Raw genomic sequence first — 26947 nt, forward strand, 5'->3', positions numbered from 1 at the left:
AACATTGGCTTTAATATTGTGGGCAATAAAGAAGGCTTCTGCATCTCAGAATAGTAGTAAAACAATATGAAGCTTTATAAGTTAGGTCACCACTGGTAGACTGCATTTATTTGTTTGTTTGTTTATTCATATACTTATTTGTTCATTTACTAATTAAAAATCTTCTGGAGTTTATGAGTGTTTGTTTAATGACAGTGGTATATTAGTCTGGTGACCTACAGCATTTAGGTTTTCAGATATTGTCATATTGATAAAGACTTAAAATGCAATATAGTATGCAATTATGGTCCCCACTTAATTGAAGGTAAGCATGGAAACTGGTGGGCACCTTTTCAGTGGTTAAGGTTTTGTGGAAATTGTAATTTAAAATAATATATAATGCGAAAGAACTGACATGAGGTGCTGCTGTGTTAGAGCATCTTGCACAGTGAACCATTACACAATCAATTTATAAAAAGGGATAATGTTGGACACAATTAAATACTGTAGAGATGTTTTTCAGTATTCTCTGCTGAGTAACAGCAACAAATGAAAATAAATAGTTAGCTTTTTCTCATCATTCTGGTATTTAAAAATATGTTTAAAAATAGAGTATTAGAAAAATATATAAATCAAGAATGAAAAGAGCAACCCCCCCCCCAAAAAAAAAAAAAAAAAAACCCTCTTGATTCTTTTGCCTTGATGTAGTTACTTATCTAAGGTGGAAAGTTTTTTGGGTTTTTTTCTTGTTTGTTTGTTTGTTTGTTTGTTTGTTTGGTTTTTGCTTTGTTTTATTATTTGCTTCGAGCCCTGTGTACAGGAGCTGCATACAAAAATATATTTTGTGAAAAGGGTTGGCATAATAAGCAAATGCTTCAGCCAATACCTTTTGATTAGCCTTGTCTCATGCTTTCTTGCTTTGTGGTAGATCTTTGTTCTGTTTTCACTGAGATATTTGAATGCTAATCAATAAAAAATCAAATCAAATCAAAATCAAAATTTCTGGTAATATTTGTTGACGATTTAAATCTTAGATGATCTGTCTGGGTTTCATGTAATATATTTCTATACATACATATTTATAGGTGTAAAAGTTGATCAGGCTCTGCAGTGAATTTAAAAGTTCAAATTTAAAATGAAAACAAAAACAAAATGCTCAGTTTTTTGAACCGATGGTGTGCAACCGATGGTGTGGACTTTTGCCTCGCAAAGCCTATGCTGACTTACATTTTTAAACTTTGGACATTATGAGTAATAACAATTGTAACAGTTTATGCGTAAAAGAAGGACAAGCAATAAAGGTTCATTGTTTTAAAATTATTTCCCAGAACTTGATTTACTTTAATCAACTCCTCGTAAGTAATAAACTTATCCCTAAACATATGTTTTGGAAAAAGGTAAAAAAGACCTATCTGGAAACATTTAGATAGTTTTTGATGTCTTCCAGTGAGAACATTTAATGTTTTTGTTCCCTGATTGCTAACACTTTGGAGATATATTCAATAAAACAATATATTCATATTCTGATTGCCTACGATTAAAGCAAGGGTTTAGGTTGGGGTTGTTGCAAATGGAGAAATCAGATCTCAGAAGGTTAAAGTTCATTTGGTTTTGTAATACATCTTTGAGGAGACATGTTATGCTTGTGTTGCAGCCATTCTTTGATATAACAGGTTATATTTTACCCTAACGCCTCGAGCAAATTTCCCAAAAGCCAAGTCAACTACCCAATATGACTGAAAGGTCTTAGATTTCTCCCCTGCTAGTTTGCGGGAAGAACCTTATTTATTACCAGCTGTATTTGAATAGCACTAATCTATGCATCAAGCCGCAGCACTCAGTCTGCACTTGGTAGATAAAGGCAGCTGGCATACTCCAAGGCGAGGCTGAATATCAATCGGCTACAGATGAAGCCTGTTCTCTCCAAAAGAGGTCCTAAAAGCAGCAAGACTCCACGCATGATTACAGACTGTCCAGCGACAGCTCCTCAAACAGTGACTGGAGATGTGAAAAGATTGCTCTATTATTTAAAATTGGTGGAAAAACACAATATTTTTTACACCATGGTGCAAAGCAATTCTGTGAGCCGGAGGTAGGAACAGCATGAGATCATTCATCTTTTAAAGAGTGGCACACATGATTCACTTAGAGGTTATGCATACATCACATTTTATGCCCAGCAAGGAACAGTTCTGAATATGGGCCTCATTGTGAGGAGTAAGCTGTGTCCTGCCTGCTTTAAAACGGCAAGGGACCCTATTTTCATTTCTTTGCAACTACTGTTCAGATCAATGTGGTAGATTTAGTCTTTGCATTGTGTGTCTAGAGGAAATGTCCCAAAACAGCCAAAACAGAGATTCTTCTCACATATTGAAGGCTAAGGAATCAAGACCTTATTATGGAGGAGTCCATATAACATTTGGCTTCAGCTGGACTGTTTTCAAGCGAGCTTGAATGCAACATTCATGTTGTTGTTTTCCTTTGCTTACAGTGAGCATGTGTTTGTGTGAAATTGCAGGGAGTTTGGCCGATGGAAGGTGAACAGCTTGGCCCTGGAGAGACAAGAGAACAATGGCTTTTCCTTGCCTCTGGACCCCGAGTTCCTCCAGACCATTAGGCAGCTGGGCAGGAGGCCCAGTCTTAGCGCCATCACAGACAACATTATCAGGAAATACGGGACCCACTTCCTGCTCTCTGCTACACTGGGAGGTAAATAAAGAACACAGCTTGTGGTTATCTTTGCTTTTACTGACTTGTCTTAAAACGTGAATAACAAGGTGATGTTTTAGGAAGCCAGATGAACACAGCCTTTTTTACACAACAAGAAATTTTAACCCTCTGATGTCAAAGTCATCACAGGTGTCAACCATAACTCTGTCCCTACCCTAACACTAATCTTAGCCCAGTCACCACTGGTGATGACTTGGACCACAGAGAGTTAAAGAAACTTTTTCAGGATCTTTACAAGTATTTCAGCTTGAGACCCAGAGTGAATTTGACAGAGTGGGAAAAAAGCCTCATGTTTTGCTTGTCTGTTGAGACTTTGGAGCGTTTTCACTTCCCTTTCATCTTTAAAATTCTCTTCTCTACTTCAAAACCCAAATAAAAAATGCTAAAGGGACTTTAATTTTTTTATTTAGTTTCACAGTTTTATTGCTGTAACTTGTGTTCCAACTACTATTCTATTGAAAAGAACCAAGTACATATGCAGGCACAGTGTCTCTGTCTGCCTATTCTTGTTGCTTTTGACTTTAGTCTGTCAAATAAGTAAATTGCCATCAAGGGTAATCTTCAGAATAAGAGTAAACCTCTAGCAGCAGGGAGTCTGTCAGTTAAACATGTTTAATGCTCAAAAGCTTTTTGTTTTGCACACGTTCAACTACTCTAAATATTTAAGTTAATTTTGGCCAAGAATGTGGAATCATTTGTATGTTTTTTAAACGCAGATTTTCTGACTCAACATGTAAAATCTGTCTTTGAAAATGTCAGTAGATCATCTGTTTCCATAACAATAGATCTAAGTTAGCCTGAGTGCTGTAATGTGCAGCAAAGCCCCCAGCTATCTGGTGTTCAATCACCTCCCAGCTGCTCTGTTTGGCTCTTTTCATCTTTTGTCTCTTGTGCATAAACTCTGAATACCAACAGTATTCAAATAGATCGGAGAGACAATCTTGCACATTATTGGTTGCAAACAAAAGGAAAGAAAATACAGCTGCACGCCAAAGATAACACGCAGCATTACCTTTAGCCTGTGCTAGTAGTGCTCTGTAAAAATATTGTAATATATAAAGTTATGCTGGCTAACGAAAAGTATTGTGTTTTGCAACCTCTGTACAAAAAAATTTGCAATGCTGATTTTTGAACTGCACGTCCTTCAGTGCCTATGTCCAGTTTTTATTGCATCGAAGTCTTCTTAATTTCCCTGTTTGTTTGTTTCCTGGCACATTCCCACCACTTTTAGATCAGCGCAATGGTGGGGAATTTTTTAGCAGGATCAATTGTGGAAAACTTATGTAGCTTTTATCTGAAAAAATAATAACTAATAAGACTTCTACAAATCTCAATTTGTGCAACACAGCAATAGAGTCATCACTAAGTTAGGGTGTAGTAACAAGGGCTGTTTGTTCTCTTAGCAGGTTTCCATCTTTATGAGTTTAATGTAAAGAGTATGATGATGTTCGCACGGAGGAGTCATAAATAATCAATCTGTATGTGTCACTGCGTCTGCGTTTTTGCAGGGGAAGAGTCATTAATGATATTTGTGGACAAGCGAAAGTTGAGTCGAACATCAGAAGCGAGTGAATCGAATGGCACAGCTGTGACGCTGGAAGCTCTGCACCAGCTGGCCGCCTCCTACTTCATTGACAGGGAGAGCACCCTGCACAAGCTGCACCACATCCAGATCGCCTCCACCGCCATCAAGGTAAAGTCAGCTTCTCTTTGGGCTTGAGTCACACATAATAACGGAATCACATTATTTGCCAATCGTTTAAATGGCTCCCATTGTTATAGCATTCTATCTATGAACGCAGCCATTCATTGAGTCATTGTTCCAATTTGCTTGGATGCTGCTTCACTGGATAAACATAATTATTGTATTTTTCAAAACATAGCAAAGTGGTCTTGATTAGCCCCCTCACTAAAGAATTAATTCAATCACAGCCAGTATGGTGTATTTCAGTGGTAACCATACAATCAGCAGATTTGGCTAATTTTAACAAGTGGAGCTTGTGTCAACAATCAGTGATTGCTTTTGCTTTTTTTATTGTTTTATTTTATTCTCCAAATTTATTTAGTATGCACACGTTCAACAACTATATTTGTACCTGCATATTAAGAGCCCATTGATATGCTTTCCACTGGTTGAATAGTACGCAAATTGATAAGAGGTCATCGTGGGATTGTTACCTTTTTACATTTATTCATTCAGGTGAACTATAAAGGGAGTCCAACTACCCCATCAAATGCTGTATATGTTTTCTTTAATAATACACATTATTACAAAAAAGGTTTTTATTTCCAAACGTTACTTTCTTATTAAAAGATAGCGTCACTGATTTGGCTGTGTGTGTACTCATGATGTTGCAAGCATAATTATTCTTGCTCTCCTTTTAGAGAGTAGCTATTGGACTAAATCAAGAAAAGCCCATCCAGTAGTCAGTACTTGCCAAGTCCTAACCACTTACTACCACTTACTTTATGCAGTTTACAGTCTGTGAAAGGACCTTGATGAGCAACTGTGCACTGCTTCAAATGCAAAATAGAAATATTAAAATATTTTTAAGCCCTTAGTTGAGGGAATTAGAACTATGTAAGGACAGGGAACCTCCGTGTTAAATGACAGCTATTTTTCTTACCATTTTTAATTAATGAACCATTAGGACTAAATGCACTTAAGACCTTACCTAATGTTCTTGCCAAAAATCCACCGGCAGCCATTAGTGAGGCAACCTCTTTATTGCTTAATAGTTTTACTTATAATACACATTTTGCCCAACAGTTTTGTAAGTAAAACAGTGGTTGCCAAGCTTTCATTTTATTTTATGGAATTCATTTTATAATTATTATTTTGTATACTAACATAAGCTTCCTCAGGGCTTATAAGTATAATTATTATATATAAGCCATAATAGACGTGCTCTATTATGTCAGGTTGAGTGTATTTAATATATTTATTTTTCTTCTTCTCTATAGAAGGCACAATTGTACCAGAATATTTTAGATACTTTTTTTTTCCATTTGCCTTTTTTTCCTTGAAGTATTCATTTTTTGTGATTGTAAGCCAAGCACAAATTATATTGGCTTACCGTCGTTAAATAATTAAAGAATAATCTTTAATTCTTATAAATGATTTTATTTTTTATTTAGTAACGTAGGAGACTATTCCTACAACCCTGTGTCACACCAATGATAATACATGTTAAATCTTGAATGGCTTGTAAAAATGTAATTAAAAACCCAACGACCTGGGGCTGAAAATGAAGCCACTATAAAGATTCAAATACTGTAATTCCTTAAATAATCACTTGAGGCTACTTTCAAAAGTGAGTCAATCCCCGTGGACGTCCATATTAAAATGGCTTTACAAGAGGAAAAAAATGTTTACAGTCTGTTAAAGTTTATAACCCTAATTTGAGATCCCGTCTTCCTTCTCTCACCCCAACTGGTCACAGCAGATGGCCCCGCCCCTCCCTGAGCCTGGTTCTGCTGGAAGTTTCTTCCTGTTAAAAGGGAGTTTTTCCTTCTCACTGTTGCCAAAGTGCTTGCTCATAGTGGGTCATATGATTGGTGGGTTTTTCTCTGTATGTATTATTGTAGGGTCTACCTTACAATATAAAGCGCCTTGAGGCAACTGTTGTTGTGATTTGGCGCTATATAAATAAAATTGAATTGAAAAATTGGTATAAAAAATGATAGTTTGCCTCATACTTATAATGGTAGCTAATTACTGACGCATGTAGCTGTAGCTTCTGGATATAGGCATTTTTAATACTCAAGTTTTGGTCTTCAAACTTCTACTATTTTCATATGTTACTTATTATCACTAATTAGCAATTAAGTCTGTAATACACCCATACGCATTTATAGGCAACTTGTTTACTAAGCTAGGTGGTGCTAGCTGAGAACTCAGCACTCCACCTTCTCATCCAAACATGTTACATTGGGCTCCACAAAGCCAATGTGGCATCTGTAGCACTGAATGTTGTGTTATGTGATTACATCTTTTATATATAGTCTCTGGTATTTAAAAAGTTGTTTGTAGAAAAAAATAACTCTGAAACATCAAACACAATATTTATTTTATTAAAAGAAACTATAATGTTTGAAAGCTGACAAACTGAATAATCTTCTTAATATTATTTAGCTGAGAAATTAGAAAAAAAATATCAGTTTCCTTGCAAGTATTGCATTGTTGTGTTGGCTTTGATGTGACATTTGAGTAAACATGCACATTCAATGAGCAACCAAGAGAAGACATGAAGCGAGCAATACTGTTTACTTCCCTTCTCACTTTAATGTGTGTATTCACAAGCTTACATATGAGGCGGCATTCTGAGCATATCTAGATAGGCTTATGTAGGCTTATCAACCTACATCTTTTACAGCTTAATACCTCCAGGGTGTGTTCATACATCACTCTGTCAGTTGTTATCAAGCAGAATGAATTGAATAGGCTGGGTTTGTCCTTCACTTAAAATTCTCTGTTTTCAGAGGAATCTGTTACTTCACGTGGCTTTAATGTGTTTACGCCTACCTTTGGTAAACCACAGATTAGCATCTAAGAATGTGGGTAACAATAACAATGTGTAAAAACACCAGTCTGAGACACGGTCAGCTTCTTCATTCTGTTTGTCATGTGATTACACCTGCTTCTGCAGTGATAGTTTTGAGATTGGATCTGCTAAAAAACAGAGATACCTGACCTGACTAACAAATCAATGTTTGCCGCTTATAGATCTTTGATGCTTTCCTGCAGTGCCACTGACTAAGAAATGAGCTTTATGTGAGAGCATGTATTGAATGTTTTGAAGATGTGTTGAGCTGAAAATGAGGAGGCAATCTAAAATTACCTGATATTATTTAAAATGAGATCACATTAGATAACAGAGGACATATAAGGAACGACGCCAAATTGAGAATTAGTACACAGTAAAATATGTGAATCAAAATAAATAGTAAAAACTATTGCAAGGTAACTTTACAAAATGATATTCATCAGTAAATGGATCTGATTGTGGTGTCATAAAATATAAGAGCGCATTACAAACCTACTGAAAAAGTACCAGTTTTACAAAAACATGTGGAAATGTAGTTGTTATAAAAATTCTGTTTAATTTAAGAATACATACAAGCCTGATGTGCAACCCAGTATCACGACAAAACATGTAAAAGGCACGCCTGTTCACCGTATCTATGTCACACTTCACTCCTCCAAAGTGTGAAAAGACACATGCAGAAGCTGCAGTAACAGCAGAAAAGCATTTAAACAGACATTATTAACACGTTTACATACATCATTTCTGACGATTAAGGGCTGAATGTGAAATGACTGAAATGTATCCTATAGGTTTTCTTGTTCACTTGCCTTTAAATATTTTATGGTAATGCAGCTTCTGCATGTGTGTCCATTACACATTTTGGCACAATATTGGGTTGTGATGTGTCCGAATTGGTGTCTTTGTAACTACTGTCTAAGACCGAAGTGAGAGCTGGTGTCTTGCAGGTTTTGGATGTGTCTTTGAATCAACACAGCTGATTTAAATGGCTAAATAACTTCTTCCATATGTCTTGAAGTTCTCCAGAGGCCTGGTAATGAACTAATCGTTTGATTCAGGTGTGTTGTCCCCAGTGTTGGGTAAGTTACTTTAAATTAGTAACTTAGTTACATTACTAGATACTTCTATCAAAAGTAACTCAGTTACTTCAAGTTACTCGTTAGTTTCAGAGTAACTAGTTACTAGGGAAAGTAACTTTGGTTTTACTCAGAATTCTCTTGTTAATGTGTTGCTTCCGTAACTGGATACCCAGCAAGATTGCCAGTCTTCTAGCTTGCTTACTTGCCACAAGTGCACTGTGCCACCTACCAATAGAAAGGAAAAAATAATGTGCACATTTCCACGAGAGAAATCTCACGCCTGATTCTATCCTAGCCTGCTTTTTACATCCAACACAAAAACTGCAGTCGTGGTGCTTTCGATTGTACTCAGAACTCGGAAATTCTGCCTTCTGAACAGGAAGATGTAGGTAACACCAGACTGCAGATGAGCTGCATACAGAGCTGGACTGGGACAAAAAAATCATCCCGGGCGTTTTGACTAGAGACCGGCCCACCATTATAGGAAAAATCATAAAGCCTTTGAATGAAAATAAACACTGTTGTGACAGTGATGTACACTGTTCTGATGGTATATATGCATCAATCTATCAATTGTTTGTTGCAAGACTCAGATAATTATTTTTTTTAAAAGTGAGACATTTTAAATGAGAATAAGAAAGTATTTCCTTGAGCCCCCCTTTCCCTTTTAATGCCCTACATGGACCCTTGGCAACACTTTGCTAGATCCGCCCCTGCACAGTTACCAGCTGTCAGCTACTTAGAAAAGGATCCTGGTGTTATTTGTCTCTCAGAAACAGTTCATAACTTCCCTTCAACTCATTCATGTCACCTAAAAGGTAAACCTGTTTCTCCATCACAGCTCTGATGATTCAGTAAGGACATCTCCTGGTTTCATCTTCATGTTTCCCTCTCACCACACAACCAAACCATATCATGACCAGCAGGTTTACAGCTGTGGCTCCAGCCAACATCAGCTGATACTAGAAATTAATATTAAATAAATTCTAACAGCAGCTGATCAAGCGTAAACGTGCTGCTGTTGTTTACCGTGACATCTGCTGGTTTCCTCTTTCTGGCGCAAAGTGGGCGATAAATAAACAAGAGAGAAAAGCCGATCAGCTGATCATTGATCAGTTTCATGATTGAAGTAGAAACAGGAGAGGGAGGGTGAGAGGATGAGAGAAGAAGAGGCAGCTGTGCAGCGTAAACACAGAATAACTCCAGCTTTGTGTCTTTTACATTGTAGCTGAAACACAAACTGTGTTCCTTTTCACCTCAATACGAAACGCGTGATATTTTCTCTGAATACGAGACGATTCCGTTTTTTACGGGACGGTTGGCAACTCTAATAATTAACCTTATGAACAAAATAAAGTTCAACATCAGTAACATAGCACCCACCCAGCTGTATAGAAACTCCGTCATGCTAGCTAGCACGCAGTACGAAAAAGTCAGCATAACAAAAATAAACTCCACCTAAACTTGGTTCATATCTGACCCAGATGGACTGCAGGTTATAACTTACCTGAAGTTCAGTTCACCTGACACTCTCGGACCAGCGGCCGCTTCGGGTCTCTCCTCTTGCCTCCCTTTTCCTTCATCCACCTGCTGACTTCCACCACTTGCTAATGTTATTGAATCTGTGGAAGCTCCGCGATAGCCACCTCACGAAGTAACGAATAACGAGCCTATCTAAATCCCAGTAACGAATAACGCGTTCCCGGTTTTGGCATAATAACTAGTTACCGTGCTCGTTACCACAATAATAACGTAGTTACTGTAACGCGTTACTTAATAACGCGTTAGTCCCAACACTGGTTGTCCCAGGGTGAGATCTAAAACCTGCAGGACACCAGCACTTGAGGCCTGGAGTTCCCCAACCCTACACACTGAAGGTTCCAGAGTTAGTACTAGCTTATTTGTTTGGTAATTAATAATGAATTTCATAATCTTAGAAAGTGTTACCCTATCTGTGGTCGTTTGCCTTCATAAGAGCTTTTTAGATACTAACGTCCTCTGACCACAACTTTATTGGCATTTACAGCATGGACACATGTTAGGGATCAGTAGGAAAAAAGATTTACAGAATGTGCAGGTGGTAATTATGTGGTAATTTAACTATGTCCATGTCTTCAATGGAAAGGACTGCCAGACTGCAACATATAAAAAACGATGTCACTTCACAGTATTTTGTATTAAACTGCCTTTTTTAAAAAAAATTTATGAACCGATTGTGGTGGAATCTGAATCATTGCAGCCCACTTTTTTACCTACTGAAATAATCTATTATGATAAAGACAGCCCTTTTTGAAGAAGCCAAGCATGAACAATCCAAAATTACTAGACAGGGTAAACAGGGCCTGTTCGAAAAAATAAGTAGTAATTATGTGTGCAAGTTTTTTTTTTTTTTAACTGTAACTTCACAAAGTTACGAAGTCATCCACATGCATTGCTAAATGAGGCAACAGTGTTTGTAGGAAAAACCAAACCATTATTAACCCTCTTATAAAAGGAATGTTAGGTGAAGTGGATAAGCATGTAGTTAGTGTGAATGAAACCCTTGGTGGATGGGTGATTTTAGAACTGTGACATGTCTGAAAAGATCACCATATACAAATGTTAATGGGTGTGCTGTGTCTTTACATTGAAAGTTATCACTGAGAGAGAAAGAAGCAACAGAAGTTGTCTTACTTTGTTCTCTCAAACAGTTCACAGCCTCTGTGTGGGTGCAGCTGCTGTGAGAGAGAAAGAGAGAGCAGAAGCTACATCAGCTATAGATTTTTCACTGAGTATGAAAGAGATAATTCTGGAAGACAAAGTTGCTAATTAGCACAACAATGAGGTGAACGGAAGCGTAATGATCACTGCTGAGCGTGAGCAAGATGTATTGTGCCCCAGTTGAAATTGCTGAAATTTTTCATATTAAACATCAAATTATTATCTAAATTCCTACATTGAAAACTGAATACCGTCCAAATCACAAATAAACAGCATCTATAAACTAATATTAAACAGGTTTGAGCAAACATGGTCAGGGCTTTGTTCACTTTGGAAAAAAAAAAAATAGAACTTGACTGTCCGGTCTGTTTCCTTGTGTAGCTGCAGTAACAAAGAAAAAAAAAAGCCAAACTGCCTGCTTTTTTTCCTCAGATGCAGCCTATTCTTCATTGACTTGTCCTTAGTGATGCCCCACTACGCAGTCCATCAGAGATAAAACTGTACATTCTCTAAAGTGAATTGGCAAGAGGACGTTGAGCTGATTTGGCAGCCACCACTGAACCAAAGTGCTGCTAAAAACCCCTCTGACTGAGATGAATAGAGAAAAAGCCCTCTAGGGTACGTTTGTTTGTGAGGCATTTTCAGGTGACTGATGTAAAATATTCACAGCATCACCAGCCTTTAATTTCAAACATGGATTTTTACCTCACCCAAATGAAGACGAATGCCAAAACAAAGCTGCCTTTAAGAAGAGCATTGGTCCCCTGGTTTTAAGAGATAACATATTTAAATGGTGGAAACGCTTGGCCTGAAGGCCTGTAGGACTGAGCGAAGCAGCTCTGGAAAATAATCAAAGACGGGAAAAATGAGATAGGAGTGCAAAAAAGAAAAAAATGGCTCTGCTGTTACATAGTGTGATGAATCAGCCCTTCCATTTCAGTAATTTCCTTTGAGAGCTGCCGTCATTTGTCAAACATTTTGCGGTACGAGTTAAGGTGTCATATGCGGGTGAGTGGAAGAGATGAGACGAGGACAGAAAAGCCTTATTTAGAGGGCCTTTTAGCCCAGGATCCAAGTACACAGGAAAAGTTGCAATAGTCATCCTACTTACCTTTTATTTGCTGCACCAGCTCGTCCACATTGAAGATTCATTAAACTAAGCTTGTGAGGGGAATATCACTGACAGGAAGGAGAAGTGATAAGGATTGCTTGACCCAATCTGCTGTGCCTGCCTTAGCTGTTCAGCCATTACACTCAGTTTGTCCAAGTTAAGGAGCGCACAAATAAAGTTTGAGCATCTGAAGATTAGCAGATAACTGCTGCTGAGCAACAATTTCAGAGCACAGGGCTTCCAAAGTTTGAGGCTGTTTTGATGCGATGATAAAGAAAACCAAATGAAAAAAGACAAAGTACTTTGTCATCGTGAGCATGGATGAATAATTCATTATGGACAGATCTTTTTTTTCATGGCCATTATTCAGAAAGGAAGATAAATGCTCTTCTTTTTAGCTCTTAACCATGTTCTTCACCAAATTTTAACACAAGTTCCCTTCCTTGATATGTTGTAGACGAAGAAGCTGATTATGGCAAAGCTGAAATCTGACTTTAGATGTCAAGAAGAAGCTGGGAGATCTCTTCTCCCAGCTTCCTCTTTTTCATGTGCTGTAGGTTAACAGAGGTGAGGCCCGAGGAGCTAAAACAACACAGTCAAATTTGCTCCCTCGCCCCTCTTCCACTACTTGCAGTAAAAAAGCATAGCTTAGTTTCCCTTAGTGAACATAAAAGCACATTGAGTATTAAATTGCACTTTCCCCCCGTGCCTTTTTTCCCCCATTCCAAAAGCCACACAATAATCACATTCTGATGCTATTTGCTTCCTCCTCCTCTTTTTTCTTGCTTATACTTTATAAGCTTATCCCCCCCTTTGGTTGACATTAGAGTGTAAGCCAGTGCAACAAAGTGGTCTTAAACATGCACGGAAATCCTCAAAGACTGAATAAACAGGCGGAAACGTATCTCAGATGCAAATGTGGATTTGCACATCCACTACGCCGTGGTGATTAAGGGAACAGCAATTCTTGAAGGTGCAGAGAATGAGGCAATTTTGAGATGAGCGATGAATTTTTTTTTAAACATGAAACATTAATGTCATCTTGTACTTTTTTTCTCCAGCAAGCAGAAAGTGCAGCCATTCAAAGTCCATTGTTGCTCAAACATCTGACAACACAAGCTCACTAAGTGACATTTTATGCTGTTTTGTGGAATTATTCATATGAGAGATTTGCAGCAGTGATGAATGTTCATCAGTAAAATGCTCCTAACTTGTATTATAATAATATTAAAGCCACATTTTTAAATAATGAATGTGCCTCAGAGCCATCTGTATCAGTGGAACATGTTAAAGGGCTAAGTGATATTTTGCCCTGCCAAGGCTTCACACTAGTAACACACAGGCTATCATCCATTTACTTGCCTGGCAAGACACTTCATAATCTGATTCAGAGAAGACAGGTATCTTAACAGCCAACTTGTGGCGTAATTACCTTTTATCAAGGTAATTACAAATTAAATTTTATTTAATTTGTTAGCTTCAGTTCATCTACAATTAAATCAAACAAAACTGTATCTCTAATGATTTCTTGTCAGTCAGTTGTCAGAAAGAAAATATTTCTTAGTAAGTCTGTGAAAAATCAAGTGCATTCCAGTTAGGATGAACTGTTTTTTTTAAACTATATATATATATATATATATATATATATATATATATATATATATATATACCTATATATAAATATAAAAAAAATATTTAAATATTTAAAAAAATTAAGTCGTCTTAATTTTTTTTCCTCCCATGTCCCTTGCGGGGCTCCGTATGTATGAACATATGGGTGGGTTAAAAAGTGTTTTTCCAGAATATTAAAATAAAAGCGTAAGTAATGTAAGTGCATCAAATATCTACATAAGACTGTGAGTTTGTGTTTAAATCAATAAAGTGCTGCAAAAAAAATACCTGGAGCTAAAAATTTAATTCCACTCGAGGTGTTGCAAAAAAACAAAATGTAAATTTGTTCTATGCATTTGGTTTTCTATAACTGATTTTGAGCATATTTATTATTGGAAACTGCATCAGTTTAATATCTGTGATGGAGCATAATAGAAATAAGCATTGGTGCCCTTCAGTGTTCTGATTATTAGTATTTTAGTCCCAGGCTTTTATAGTCATTATTCTCAGTCAATAAGTTTCCATTTTACTTGTCAGAGAGTGTGAAATAGAGAGATAATACTGATGTTCACACATTTTAGATAATACTTTGAAAGTATCACACTAATCAAACAGCTTCCATTTGTCATGCTTGCAGGGTCAGCGTCACAAAAGGTGATAAGGATTATATTCATTTTATTGTGGTAACATTTTGAGTGCCTTTATTGATTATACTTTTATGTTTTTTTACGTTAACAAAAAAGAGAGCTGATTTTGAGGTTGGTCAGATTTGTTTGATTTCATGTGCTTCCTGTTGAATAATCTTATTGAATTTGCTCTGTTTTCTTCTTTTCTGTTATCATGTTTATCTGGTTGCAGTGAAACAGCTTCACTGCTGCTCTACCAAATAAAACAGATTTGAACTAGAGGGAGAAATTGAGGTGTCCTTTACTCTGTGTGTACACAACCTTTCCAGTGGGAGACGTGAGATTCACCATCTATCTTCTTCCACTGTGAAAACTGAGGAAAACAAGCAGCTGTGCTGTGCTTAGTCCAGTTACGATGCCAAATCCTGGCTCTGGCTCTCACCTGCTCCAAAAGTCAAAATGGCGCACTTGTGTGTTGGGCCACTGTGCCATCTCAGAGGGGAGCAATGTTAACTTTACAAGCAGCAGTGTTTCCCCTGAACGAATGTGTGTGGCAGCAGCAGACCTACATATTTTACAGACAAGAGTGTAAGAAGAAGCTGAGGAGGATGCCTTCAGGGGTCACTGGGGAATGCCTGCTTTGCTTGACTATAGAGACAAATTAAAGGAAAAACGCAAACAAACAAGTGAGGTACCACAACAAATGTGTGGGTAAAAAAGCTCACTGAATGATAAAAATAAAATGAGTTAAAAACAGCATTTCAGATCTCAGTTTTGTTAAATGCCTGTTGGAAATTTTAGAGACTCTAAATATGAGATTATCTTTGGAAAAAGAGGTATTCATTCTTTTAGTAGACTTCCAGAGCACTCAATTTTTCTCAGTCGCTCATCCAGCTAGGTTTCAGCGTTAAACTAGAGTCTATTACATGACCAACTCAGAAAGACAGACAACCGTTCATGTTCAATCAACACCTAAAGCTAAATTAGAAGCCAAAATTAACCCAACATATACCCAGCTGGACTGTGGGTGGAAATAAGAGCACCTCTGCATAGATGCAGCTTATAGTAGCCACATAGCACTGTACTAGTAACACTTCTTTTAGAACCTCTTTAGTCAAAGTAGGATTGTTATTTCATCTCTACTAATTCATATTTGCCAGAATGTTTCTGTTCCCACACCTGCCAGCCACTTGTATAGCCTATGATTGGAGAACACAACCCTGCTCTTCCATGTCAAAGAACATGAAATATTTTTTTTTAAAGCCAGTAAAGTCAAGGGGAGAAAGAAACAAAAATGAATGGTGGAAACTTAGACTGGAAGAGGGTTGCAGAGTGGTGTGTAGCAACAAGACTGTCTGCTGGCTAAAGTATTTTAAGTAGCCCACTTATATTTGCTTGTAGGTTAACTCAAAAGGAAATAGGCAGAGCAATCTTGACGTTGGCATGGGGAAGTGTCAGGTTCACTGGCAGAGTTTTAGCTTGAGGTCAGTTAATTGTTCATGGTAAATTATGCTGAGGTTATCGTCATGGTATTCCTAGCTTTTAAACCCCTTTTTGTAGATTCGTATTCAGCAAAAATTGGACCATTGTTTTTCACCAACCAGCTCAAAAAAGGTTGATAGTTCATGTACTATGTGCAAAGCGGTAGAAAGAGGAATGTAATGTGGGAGGGAGACAGTAATTTAAATATTCAGTAATAACAACTTAATGGATCATTTTAACAGGATTTATCTATTAATTCTAGAGTGGAATATTTTCATGTGCCATATTTGCTTTAACAGTAGGTTGATTATTTTAGCCAATATATTTTTTCAGGTTTTATTATAGAAGGCATTTTTGTGGGGGTTTTTTTGTTTGTTTTTTAATTTTCATGCTCATTATATTTGTATTGTTCATTGTTGCCATCCAGAGAATACAAAAGGCTTTCATTTCAGTTATCAAATCTTTATCGGAAATCTATGGGACTTTGTTACAATGATCGTGTTATGGTGATGCCTGTTTCAGCAAAGTTTAGATCTTGATCTTTTAAAAATTGTGATTAAAAATACTTGTCTTATGAACCAATATTTTTTTAAATATGGTTTTAGGTTTAGTGAATTCTAAATGAGTACTAGGCTTGTAATAAGTTAATCAAAAGGTAAGCCTGGAGGGTATAGTGAAAAGTGTCACGTCCACAGCATGTATGAGCGTCACAAAGCGCTTATTCTACAAAAGCCTTTAAGCGCAATTAAATGTTCCATTAAATGCAGCTGTTAGTTATTCAAACATAGTCAGCACAGTTATCTTGTATACAATTATGGTGCATTAATAATTCCCCCGCCAACGGATCCGTGGCTTTTACTGATCACAGTTTAAAAAAAAAAAAAGTCTTGACTCCTTTAGCAAAAAACTTTTTTTTTTCATTTTTGGGTTGCTTTCTAATAGGGAAGGCTGACTGTGCACACATGCTCTGCTCCACTGGGTTCCTTTTGCAGATGGCCTCATTGCTATGCATAGAAAAGCCATCTTTAGATTTGCATTTGGTCAATTTTCCACTTTAAGTTGGACATCTGTCTGTGTTAGAAATTAATTTGTATGTCACTATATAGGCTGCTTGGATTTTAATTAATAGCATTAAGGCATCCATAACAAAAAGAAGAATGGAAGTCCATCTCTCTCCAATGCTTTACTGCTGTCTCCCTGTCCTGGAGAATGAAAATTGTGATTTTTTTAATAAGCAATAGACTATATTTTTTGTAAATTGAAAAATACTTGCTCAGTAAGGTTTTAATTTTATGGGGTATTGATACAATGTGTGCATGCATACAGCAGATATAGAGCTCCCAGCCATTATTCCTCTGCACGTCTCTTTGCACTCTGTGTTATTCATTGACCTTGTAGTTGTCAAAAGCAGATGTCAAAAGAGACAACTTTTCTGCCCACAGCGGCAAAAGTCTTCCTTTTCCTCCTGGCTGGATACCACAGTTGCCGTCATTAATCTGGCAAGGAGATGGAGTTACTTTTATTAGACTCTTGGGAAATTATTAAAAGAAGACAGCGTCATGGTTTTTGGCAATAATTCACGAGTGACAGCGACAGAGATGGATTTCCCTTCAGGTTGTCAGCTTATCTTTGGTGCCTGTGGATCCTGCATGCATATACACATGCGCTAAATTAAGCTTTTGTCAACAATGATTGAGCTGAGATTGCTCACAAACTATATAAGCTCAAAAGGACAGGAGAAATGGGTGACTGTTTTGTCAGCACAAATCTGGTGTTTTGGAGGGACTTGGATATAGTTTGCATGTTTCAAGGCTCCTTGGAATAGTTTTTTTTACACCCCTATCAAAAGTTGTTCTCTCGTTCCCCAACTTTTCTCACGCCCAAGTTTTAACACATCTTCTTCAGCAGATTTAACATTCACTCCATAAAATGGGCTTTTCGAGAAAGAATCTGTTTAGAGTTCAGCGTGTCTTTATCACCACACAACCTAGTATTATGAATAACACTGCAAGCCGTTTTGTGGCTTTTTACTGCACATTTTTATAATGTTGTTATTTCACCTCCAAGAATGATGCCCTAACCCTGACGTAGAACCTAACCTTTCCATGTGTCATTTTACTGCCTTAAAGGGCATACTATAACCTTAAAAAGCATTGACATGTGCCTGAAGTGATGTTCTATTTATGCAGAGTTCCACATTGGATCACATCTTGTGTAAAAATCTCTGAACTGTAACACCTCTCAGTTTGTTCAGATTTTGTGCTTAATTTAGCTGGCTTGAGACATTTATTAAGTTGTGTACTTGACTCTTTTGAGTCAAATGTAAGGTTGTAGGTCATGTAAGTTTGCTTTCGCTGCATGCTGACCTATGCCATTTTCTGGCTTTTTACGCTGAATAGCAACAGCTTCTCCCTGTTTTCACCAATTTGTATTGCAATTTTCATTATAATGGACTGAGCACATAAGAAGAAAGCCTCTGAAAAGATTTACATTCCAACTGTGGAGTGGTGCGTTACAGTGCAAATGATTAATTGAGTCAAAACCCATTTTTAAAAATAACCTTTTATTTCCAAAGGACAGAAAAGGTTTTAAGCCAAAATGTCAAGACAACCTTCTTCAAATGGACGGTGAGAAAGCCAGCAGTGACTACACTCGCTTTGGATGGTCACCCTGTTCAGTGCACAAAGAGGAATACTATTAGTGTAATCACTCTGCCACACATTCTTGCACTCAGTCACTGTATTTTAAAACCAATTTCTCTTCAACGCACCTTAATGCATCAATTTATGATTAACAGCAAGGAATGGCCTAATGGTGCTAGAAAATTGAAGCAGTCGCTGTATAAATTGTTTGCTTTTTGTCTTGCTCTCTTTTTCTTATGATATTCAGTGAAGCATTCATTAAATTACAACATTTTAATTTAGAGTGACAAAGAAATGGAGAATTTGTTGTAAAGTAGAGAATAAGCAGAGTTTTAATAGATCACCCAACCGGTAATAGAAATAAACACATTCAGCTCGAGTGGAGCTGTGGATCAGTTATCTGCCTAAATGACTTCAAAAGCTTCATTTGTCCCAGAGAGTCATTTCCTCCTGACACACAGGAGGAGATTAATGAAGAAACAGGGCAAAGACAGGTTCACCCGACTTGTTCATACAAGCAAGCAACAGATGCAGCGCAAGAAACATTATCTAATCTTCTACACTCTGTTAGATTTGTTGTCATTTATTTCTTGGTTCTAGTTTTCCTAAATGCTGCATTAGCATCGCACATTCATCAGTTTCACATCTGTTATAGAATCAGCTTTGCTTTTTCTTTTTTTCCCCCCTATACCGCCGATTTGATGCGATAAGCGAAAAGCTTCGAGTACAAATAACAGGTGCCGTTTTTGTGAATTTACCAAGGAAACTGTAAGATCACTTGAGTTGGGTCTGCAGCTCGGACAAAAGCATGCGGTGATGATTACAACACATACTGTTTATTCAAACAAACAGGAGATTTCAGAAAATCTGGACAATACTTACACACAGGACTCACTGTTTAACATTGTGTGAAAACCAATAGTGACTGCATGCAGCACATTTGTCATGCACACATCTCTTCTCCAATAGACGCTCGATTTTCGAGGAAAAGCCTGCACATACTTGTCTATATGTTAGTGAATTTTCATAGCTTTTTCCTTTCCTACTCCCACTTGCTTGGACCTTTTCTGTTGAGTCAATTAACCTGACTTGGAGCAGGTGTGTAAAACAAACTCCTCCAGCTGGCGCTTCCCACGCTCACAATTCATGAACATATCTTGTTTCCAGTGATGTTTGTCTGCCGTAGCTTTTTAATATTAACTTCACTTGAATTTCTTGCACTAGCTTTTTGTAATCTTTATAACTGTGGGACATTGTCAGATATGCGAAAATAACATAACAGATTATCAGATGTACAGAAATAATAATCGCATAATGAAGCATGGCATGTGGGTAAGGCTGCCGTTTCCTCTATAAACGAGCTGGTAAATGACCTGCTGTCCGTGCCAAATCAACAACTTCTGCCAACTTGTTTGGCGTCTCGCTTCATGTCACTGAACTGTTTCCATGACTTATCTAAGAGTTCTCTCAGGGAAAGAGAAACTTGTGCAAACCGAGTCTGTTACTTCCCTCAAGCTGCAGTAATGTAATCTCCTCAAACTGTCAGTAGCCTGCTCGAGTTGTAATTTATTCTTTCATCAAGACTTTACACCTCCCACACAGCCACATCAATTTCCTCTGGGTAAAGTTTTTCGTTGTGAAGCCTGCCCCACTCTCTTCTCTCAGTCACCAAATTGTCAGACTACCATCACAGCCAACTGCGCTTGTTTCGAGCGACTGAAAAATGGGGTGCTTGATTGCTCATGATTGAAGCAAACACACCCACTGCCAGAAGTATAGTTATGTTTTCTGCACCTCCACAGGTGGACTAAAAGTTGCCAAAAATAAGCTTGTTACACTGTGTTAATCTCACATTATATACCTATGACCAAGTATTGTCTTGTGTGTCACTGATTTTAAAAGAAACCTAAATAAGAATAACTAGTTTGATTAACGTTTCAGTGGTTTACGGTTTCCATGTTTCTGTTTCTTCTTTGTGTTATCTGTTTGCCTCAAAGACAGAAAATTTAGAAACACCACACAGCTCGAAAGCTGTTTGTCACCACAGAAAACATCGAAAACAAGGGATTTGCCGTGACATGCCACTGGGTTTTGAGCACTAATGACTAAAATAATTAATGATTTTAGATATAGACAAATGCTAAATTAGTGGAAAATCTAGATGGTTCAGCCAAACAAGCAAGCAGCAATATCTTTGGAAAAGATTATGGCTCTCACCCTGGTTAGTTTTCCAAAATTGTGCAGATTTTGTACAAATTCAGTGCTTTTTCCCAGGTTGTACGGTAGTTAGTCAGTTCCTTAACTGTATCTTTAAAATGTATGTCACAGATGTGCCTGTCACAAATGAGATTTCTTTAGAACTATAATTCCATCACCTTCTGGGACATAATGACAAACAGTCATATAGAACATCATTTAGACTAAGAGCCTACCATAAGAGCCAGTGTAAAATGAAGCCAGTCCAATATGGCTTTATACTATGCGTTTATATTCAGTCAGTCACACTTGCTCTTAGTTCTAATTGCCTCATCATTTTGTCACGCCATTTTAATGTTCATGTTGATGATGAAATACACATACAAAGTAAATATATTTTGATCCCAGATATGTATTAATTTACCACCATTATGACACTAAGCAAATGACAGCTACACAAAATAGGACAAGAAGGACTTGGACCAGGGAGTGAAAAACAGCACATGGGATTGTGGGTAGTTCTCTCTTAAACCTAGACTCGGTGTATGCTGACCGTGTTCAGGAGAAGGCCAGCTGCATTGCTGCAGACTTAACCCTTCCAGTAAATTAACTGTTTGTTACGGAGCCCCGGAAGGGACATGGGAGGAAAAAAAATTAAGACGGACTTTTGCGAGATCTCGCAAAACAAACTTGGGATCTCGCAAAACTTTTAGCCGCATTCTTCGGAGGCCGCCAGCTCGAAGCCGACCAGGGGGTCGAGGCACGATGTGCCGGGAGAGCGGTGTTCCTCCTCCTGTAGTAGGTCTCGACCTCCTGTTAGCTTCGAGATGGTGGGTGTCAGATCTCCAAAAACGTCGCAGCACTTTTGCAAATATGTGATGTCTTGTAAACCGAGCAGATATTTGACATTTACACCACTACATTCACGCCTCAAAATATCTTACAAGTTTATTTTGTGACCCAGAAAGAGTAATATTACAACTAAGTAGCTGCCGCCATTGTTGGAATTCAACTTTTGTGAGACCTCGCAAAAGTTTTGCGAGATCCCGAGTTAGTTTTGCGAGATCTGGAGTTTGTTTTGCGAGATCTCGAGTTTGTTTTGCGAGATCTCGCAAAACAAACTCGGGATGTCGCAAAAGTTCATTGTAATTTTTTTTTCTCCCATGTCTCTTGCGGGGCTCCGTTTGTCTCTCTGCCATCTGGAAGAAGGTAAAGGAGTTTAAAAACAAAAACCACCAGTCATGCCTTAAAAGAGCTGCGGACATGCCGCAGACAACTGCACTTTACAACATTTTTTTAAAATTGTTTGCCTGTTACATATCTTATTGTATAAAAAAATGCTCTGTTGCTTATATTTATTTATTGTGTGTTTGTCTATGTTAAATACTGTCTGTTCTATGGTGAGGTACACCACAGGATGTTATTATGTGACTACACCATGAATCATATATCTGGAAAGCTAATGATCTTTTGTTTTTAGCGCTAATTAGCAACTGTTAGCATGCAAAAATGAAACGGTTGAACATTATACCTGGCAAGCGTGTTAGCACGAACATGCGAGGAAGCTGATTCACTTCAAAGTGCTCCTGTGTTCCTGCAGTCGCACAGAGCCTCTGGTGTGCTGCTTAGTTTCGTCAGAAATAGAACTGTTGTGAGGATTTATGGGATTACCAAATCATTCCTCCGACTGCATCTGATCTAATGTGTATTTGTATCCGTCATTTTGCAGTAAAACATTAACATGTAAAAATGAATCTGTCATCATCGAGTCTGAAAAATGGCTTCACTGTTTACCGCGATGAGTATGCTGCCAATCCTCTCATCATATTTCAACCTACGTAGTCTTGGAACAATATTGCATGCCTCCTGTAAAAGTTTGAACAAAGCAATTACACAAACCCTCAGGTGTATAATTGAAGATGACATGCTTACACGGGCTTACAATGCATTTTAGCATGTTATTGGTGTCAGTGGGTATTATACTGGGTAAACATAATGTAGAGATGAATTTGACAGATGACACCCCAACTTACTCATTACGCCTTACGCTGCGGACCCGATCACAACTCAATTTCCAGCTCACTGGCTCACAGAGTCATTATCCTAAATATAATTTGCTCAATGGAGAAGTCTAAATAATCTGTAATATATTTAGTGTTTCTCAGAAGAGGAGATGTAGAGGGAATGACTGTTAATCTTATTCTGCATGATCTGCGTTCGCTTCCATCCTCCTTTGTCATAGCTCACTCTCTGTATGTGTTTGTATATTTAATGCCATTAGAGAGTTACTTTCACAGTATGAATTGCTGTTATGCCCCTCTGTTTTCCTCCCTTTAGGTGACCGAAACAAGGACGGGTCCTCTTGGATGCAGTAACTATGACAACCTCGACTCTGTCAGCTCCGTTTTGGTTCAGAGCCCTGAAAACAAGATTCATTTGCAAGGTTGGCCATCCATAATTGAACTCCCCCAATTTCTGATGGAATTGTCACAGTGTCTGTTCTCTGGCAGGCCTATAACTGCAACACGAGAGTGTCAGAATGAATTTAGCTTCAATCACTCTTTTGCTTTTTTTTTTTTTCCTTTTTTAGCCATGCATTGCTTGCAGACTTCTGAAGTGAATCCTGGGCAGTAATGATTCAGAACAAAAGTAGCAGAACTACACAGTAAAACTAAAACTTAAAGTGAATCTCAGCATATTGCATCTGACGCCAAGTGTATGTCAAGCATGGGAGACAAAAAAAAGAAAGAAAATGAGAGCTGGTCTTCGGTGATTTACAGATCTACCATAGAAAAGCTATCTAAACACAATTTTTGCAGTAGCTAAAGTGCTTACAGCTCCCACTTCATTCATCCATGTGACATTTCCATGTTTGTGCCCTGTTTTTGTCCTTGCCTTAGGCCTCCAGGCCATTCTGCCAGAGTATCTGAGGGCCAGGTTTGTGCAAGCAGCTCTTAGCTACATTGGCTGTAATGAAGAGGGCCAGTTTGTGTGCCGAAACAACGACTGCTGGTGCCAGTGTGCCGTCGACTATCCACAGTGTAATTGCCCCGAGGTGGATCTGAGGGCTATGGAAGCTAGTTTTCTGCAAATCCGAGATTCCTGGAACATGGCTAACCAAGAATTTGAAGAGTCAGGTCAGTGTTTTATTATTTGTATTTATTTATTTATTTATGCCATTTTAAATGACCCTCTCACTGACTGCAAATAGCACCCTGTTGTTGGAGGCACTGATGGAAAAATCAAACTGACGATCTTTGAAAAAGGGACTATTACATCCAATCTATGCAATAGCAATTCAACATTACACAGTGTAATACTTTTTGGACCCATGTGTTTGCAGCTTCTTGCAAACACACATGGTTATGAAAACAACTAAGAAGCCCTGTTCATTTAACTTACTTAGACACAACAGATTTTTTCCCTGTTCTGCACATGTTTTAATTTTATTGTTTTTATCTGTTTTCAGGGTTTTTGAGGGAAATAAACTATTAAACCATTTCCTGATCATAACAAATTGTCAGTTGTACATATCAGCACACACCTTTTATTTAGTATTATTTGGAATTCTTGCATGCAACAGCTTACATTAATTGTCTTTGATTTACATTCAGTAAGAAGATTATTTGCATTATCTGCAGATAACTATTGTCTGCAGTAATATCTATCTAGCAGCATGGGTGGAACCTCCCTGCCTTTCTATGGATGAACATGGGTACACAAATGGCAATCACTGTATAAGATTTGCGAGATGGATGTGTAAAAGAGTAAAAGCTATCCATTCATCAGCTGATGTGGACTTCTATTAGAGCAGCTGATCTTCCTGGATTGCGGTTGAGCTTGACTTCATGGCCTCGATGATTTAATGATATGTTCAATTTTCTGTGACTTACAAAGTATGAGGATCATTAATATTAAAAGATGTGTGATTTCTGTAAAACAAAGGATGTTTTGAGGAGGTATTCTAAAACAATTAAATATTAGCTACGTTAAGGCTCTTAACAAATGAATGAAATGAAGGTACCTTACTTCATTGTGTTGATGTAAAAATCTTATAAATCCAATCCTGCCGTAAAGCAGCACTGATTATTGATCAGTAACACTTGTCTTAGTGGCCTAATACAGCAAGAGGTATTAAGTAAATAGCTGACGTAGTAGAAACAGCAAAATAATGAAATTAATAAAATTTCTCTGGTGAAAATCGAACCACTTTTCGAGCATTCAGATTAATAACACTTTTGTGACCTTTGAACCCGTCTTTAGGAAAAAAATGCATGGATGATTTACAAAGTCCAGTACATGAAAGAGGAGCAATTACAGCAATATTACTGGGTCAACAGTGATTCAGTCAGAAGTAAGCTCTTCACTGCGGTAGGAGCTGTCATGCCTTTTGAAACACAATACAGTTGCTCTAATCTGTTTGCAGAATACAATTTAATAGCTTTGCAATAGCACTAGCAATGATGTTGCAGTTGTTTTAACCAATGTCTCATTAGCTTTTGCATTTTTTTCCACTAATGTACCCGTTGACCGTTATGTCAAACTCTTCTTCCTCAGTCTTGAATTTTACTGTATCTTGCAGCATAGCTCTGCATCCATGTTCCCCTGTCATTATTAAAACTGTGCTGCATCCACAGGCTCTAAGGGCATCTTGCTGTTTCACTCATTTCCAGCTCTGCCTTAAGCTGTTTTCAGTGCACCTAGCTGGCTGTGTGTTATTACCGGCTACATGCTTCTGTACTAAGGGCAACTTGATTAGTGCGCAGTTGGCAATGACTTAAGCAGCAAGGTGCCCAGAGAACTGCAGTTACACTGCTGTATTAAATAATGAAAAATAAGTTTCCTTGAAACCCCTGAGGATCTACTTGTATAGTCAATCTAATAGAGGACAACTCGCACCAGCAGCTGAGAGATTAATAATCATAACTCTTATTGTTAAATGAGCTTCCTACCATCAGAGGATGGTGGACATGATTTGTTTTAAGTCCCACCACCCACTGAGTGGTAACTGTTTAATAATTAAGACATCATATTTTTTATACCTGGATCAGTATCCTATCTCAGTGTTTGGCTAAGACAAACCATAGTCATAACAGAGCATTGAAACAGTGTGAAAAACTAGACTCAGGGGAGCATAAATAAGAGAGTGCACTTCATATCCAAGAGAGATCCAAGAGGCTTTAGTCTAAATAAACTGCAATATGTTGCAGTAAGTCAAATACATGCTTAAAGTTGCCGGACTACTAAGACGCATAAGTTATTAATTATAACCTCATAATTAAGTAATTTAAGAAAACCCTGCCAAATAAGCCTCCTTACACGCGTCGTTACCCTTCAGCCTCCTTGTGTTATTTTTGATAAGACCCACGCTGTGTCTGTACTTGTGTTCCTGAAAATCTGACAGTGTTTTCTATTTTTAAAATTGTACAAAAGGAAAATGCCGTTACCTTCCTGGGTTCAGCAGCTGACAAGATAATAATGGTCATTAGAGCGCAAGTTTCCAGGGATGAGGTATTGTTGTCTTGGTGATAAAATAATAGTTTAGTTAAGAAGTTACTTGCCATTCCCACCTTCTCATGGTTATTCAACATTATGATTTTGCCATGATGTTAACTATATTAAATTAATCAGTATTGTTTTTTAGCCTGAAAGTACACCTATATTCTATATGTTTCCTACTTAATGAGCCAAATGACAGTATAAAATAATCAATAATAATAAGAAGAAGTGAATGTACCTATTGTTTTGCCCATTTTTGAAGTCAAATCTGCTACTCCTCCCAGAAACACAGGGTCAGCAAACTTACTGGAAAGAAAATACAAAAACAATTTACATATCCACTGAAACAGGTCAAAACTCAACGTTCAATGTCAAAATAAGAACAAGATACAATGTGAATCCATTGTAAGGAATGAACATGAATAGAAATAAGATGGAAGTATGCTAGTAATGTCAAAAATAAAAAAAAAATACAAAAAGCACTGCAACAGAAGTGAGTCTTGATCTGTGATTTAAAAGAAGACACTGACAAAGCGAGCCAGACCATTCCACTAACAAGGAGTCCTTAGAGCAAATGCTCGATTGCATTTTGTGTTTAAGACTGACATAGAAATTTTTAACAGGTTTCTGCCTGAGGATTTGAGGCTGAGCTATTACTGTGCAAGTAGTACAGTGTGTAGTACTGTGAGCTCATGGCCTATCATTTGCTTCCAAGGAGCCAGACTTCTTTTAATTTTGACATAGT

The 26947-nt window shown here is 37.7% G+C and overlaps 1 protein-coding gene across 1 annotated transcript in view; it reads left to right on the top strand.

The window, feature by feature from the left end:
- The window catches only part of LOC146614676 (BMP/retinoic acid-inducible neural-specific protein 3-like), a 62382-nt gene that overhangs the window by 24041 nt on the left and 11394 nt on the right, over window positions 1–26947 (top strand). Inside the window, exons 2-5 of the mRNA XM_085375652.1 lie at window positions 2498–2688; window positions 4218–4402; window positions 23041–23146; window positions 23604–23840. Of these exons, the coding sequence (XP_085231778.1) occupies window positions 2498–2688; window positions 4218–4402; window positions 23041–23146; window positions 23604–23840 (719 nt within the window). The remainder of the gene's footprint in view (window positions 1–2497; window positions 2689–4217; window positions 4403–23040; window positions 23147–23603; window positions 23841–26947) is intronic.

Source organism: Diplotaxodon limnothrissa, linkage group LG17 (genome assembly GCF_057381915.1).
Source record: "Diplotaxodon limnothrissa isolate DT_005_m linkage group LG17, D_limnothrissa_male_GT1.1, whole genome shotgun sequence".
In the NCBI taxonomy this organism is placed as follows: domain Eukaryota; kingdom Metazoa; phylum Chordata; class Actinopteri; order Cichliformes; family Cichlidae; genus Diplotaxodon; species Diplotaxodon limnothrissa.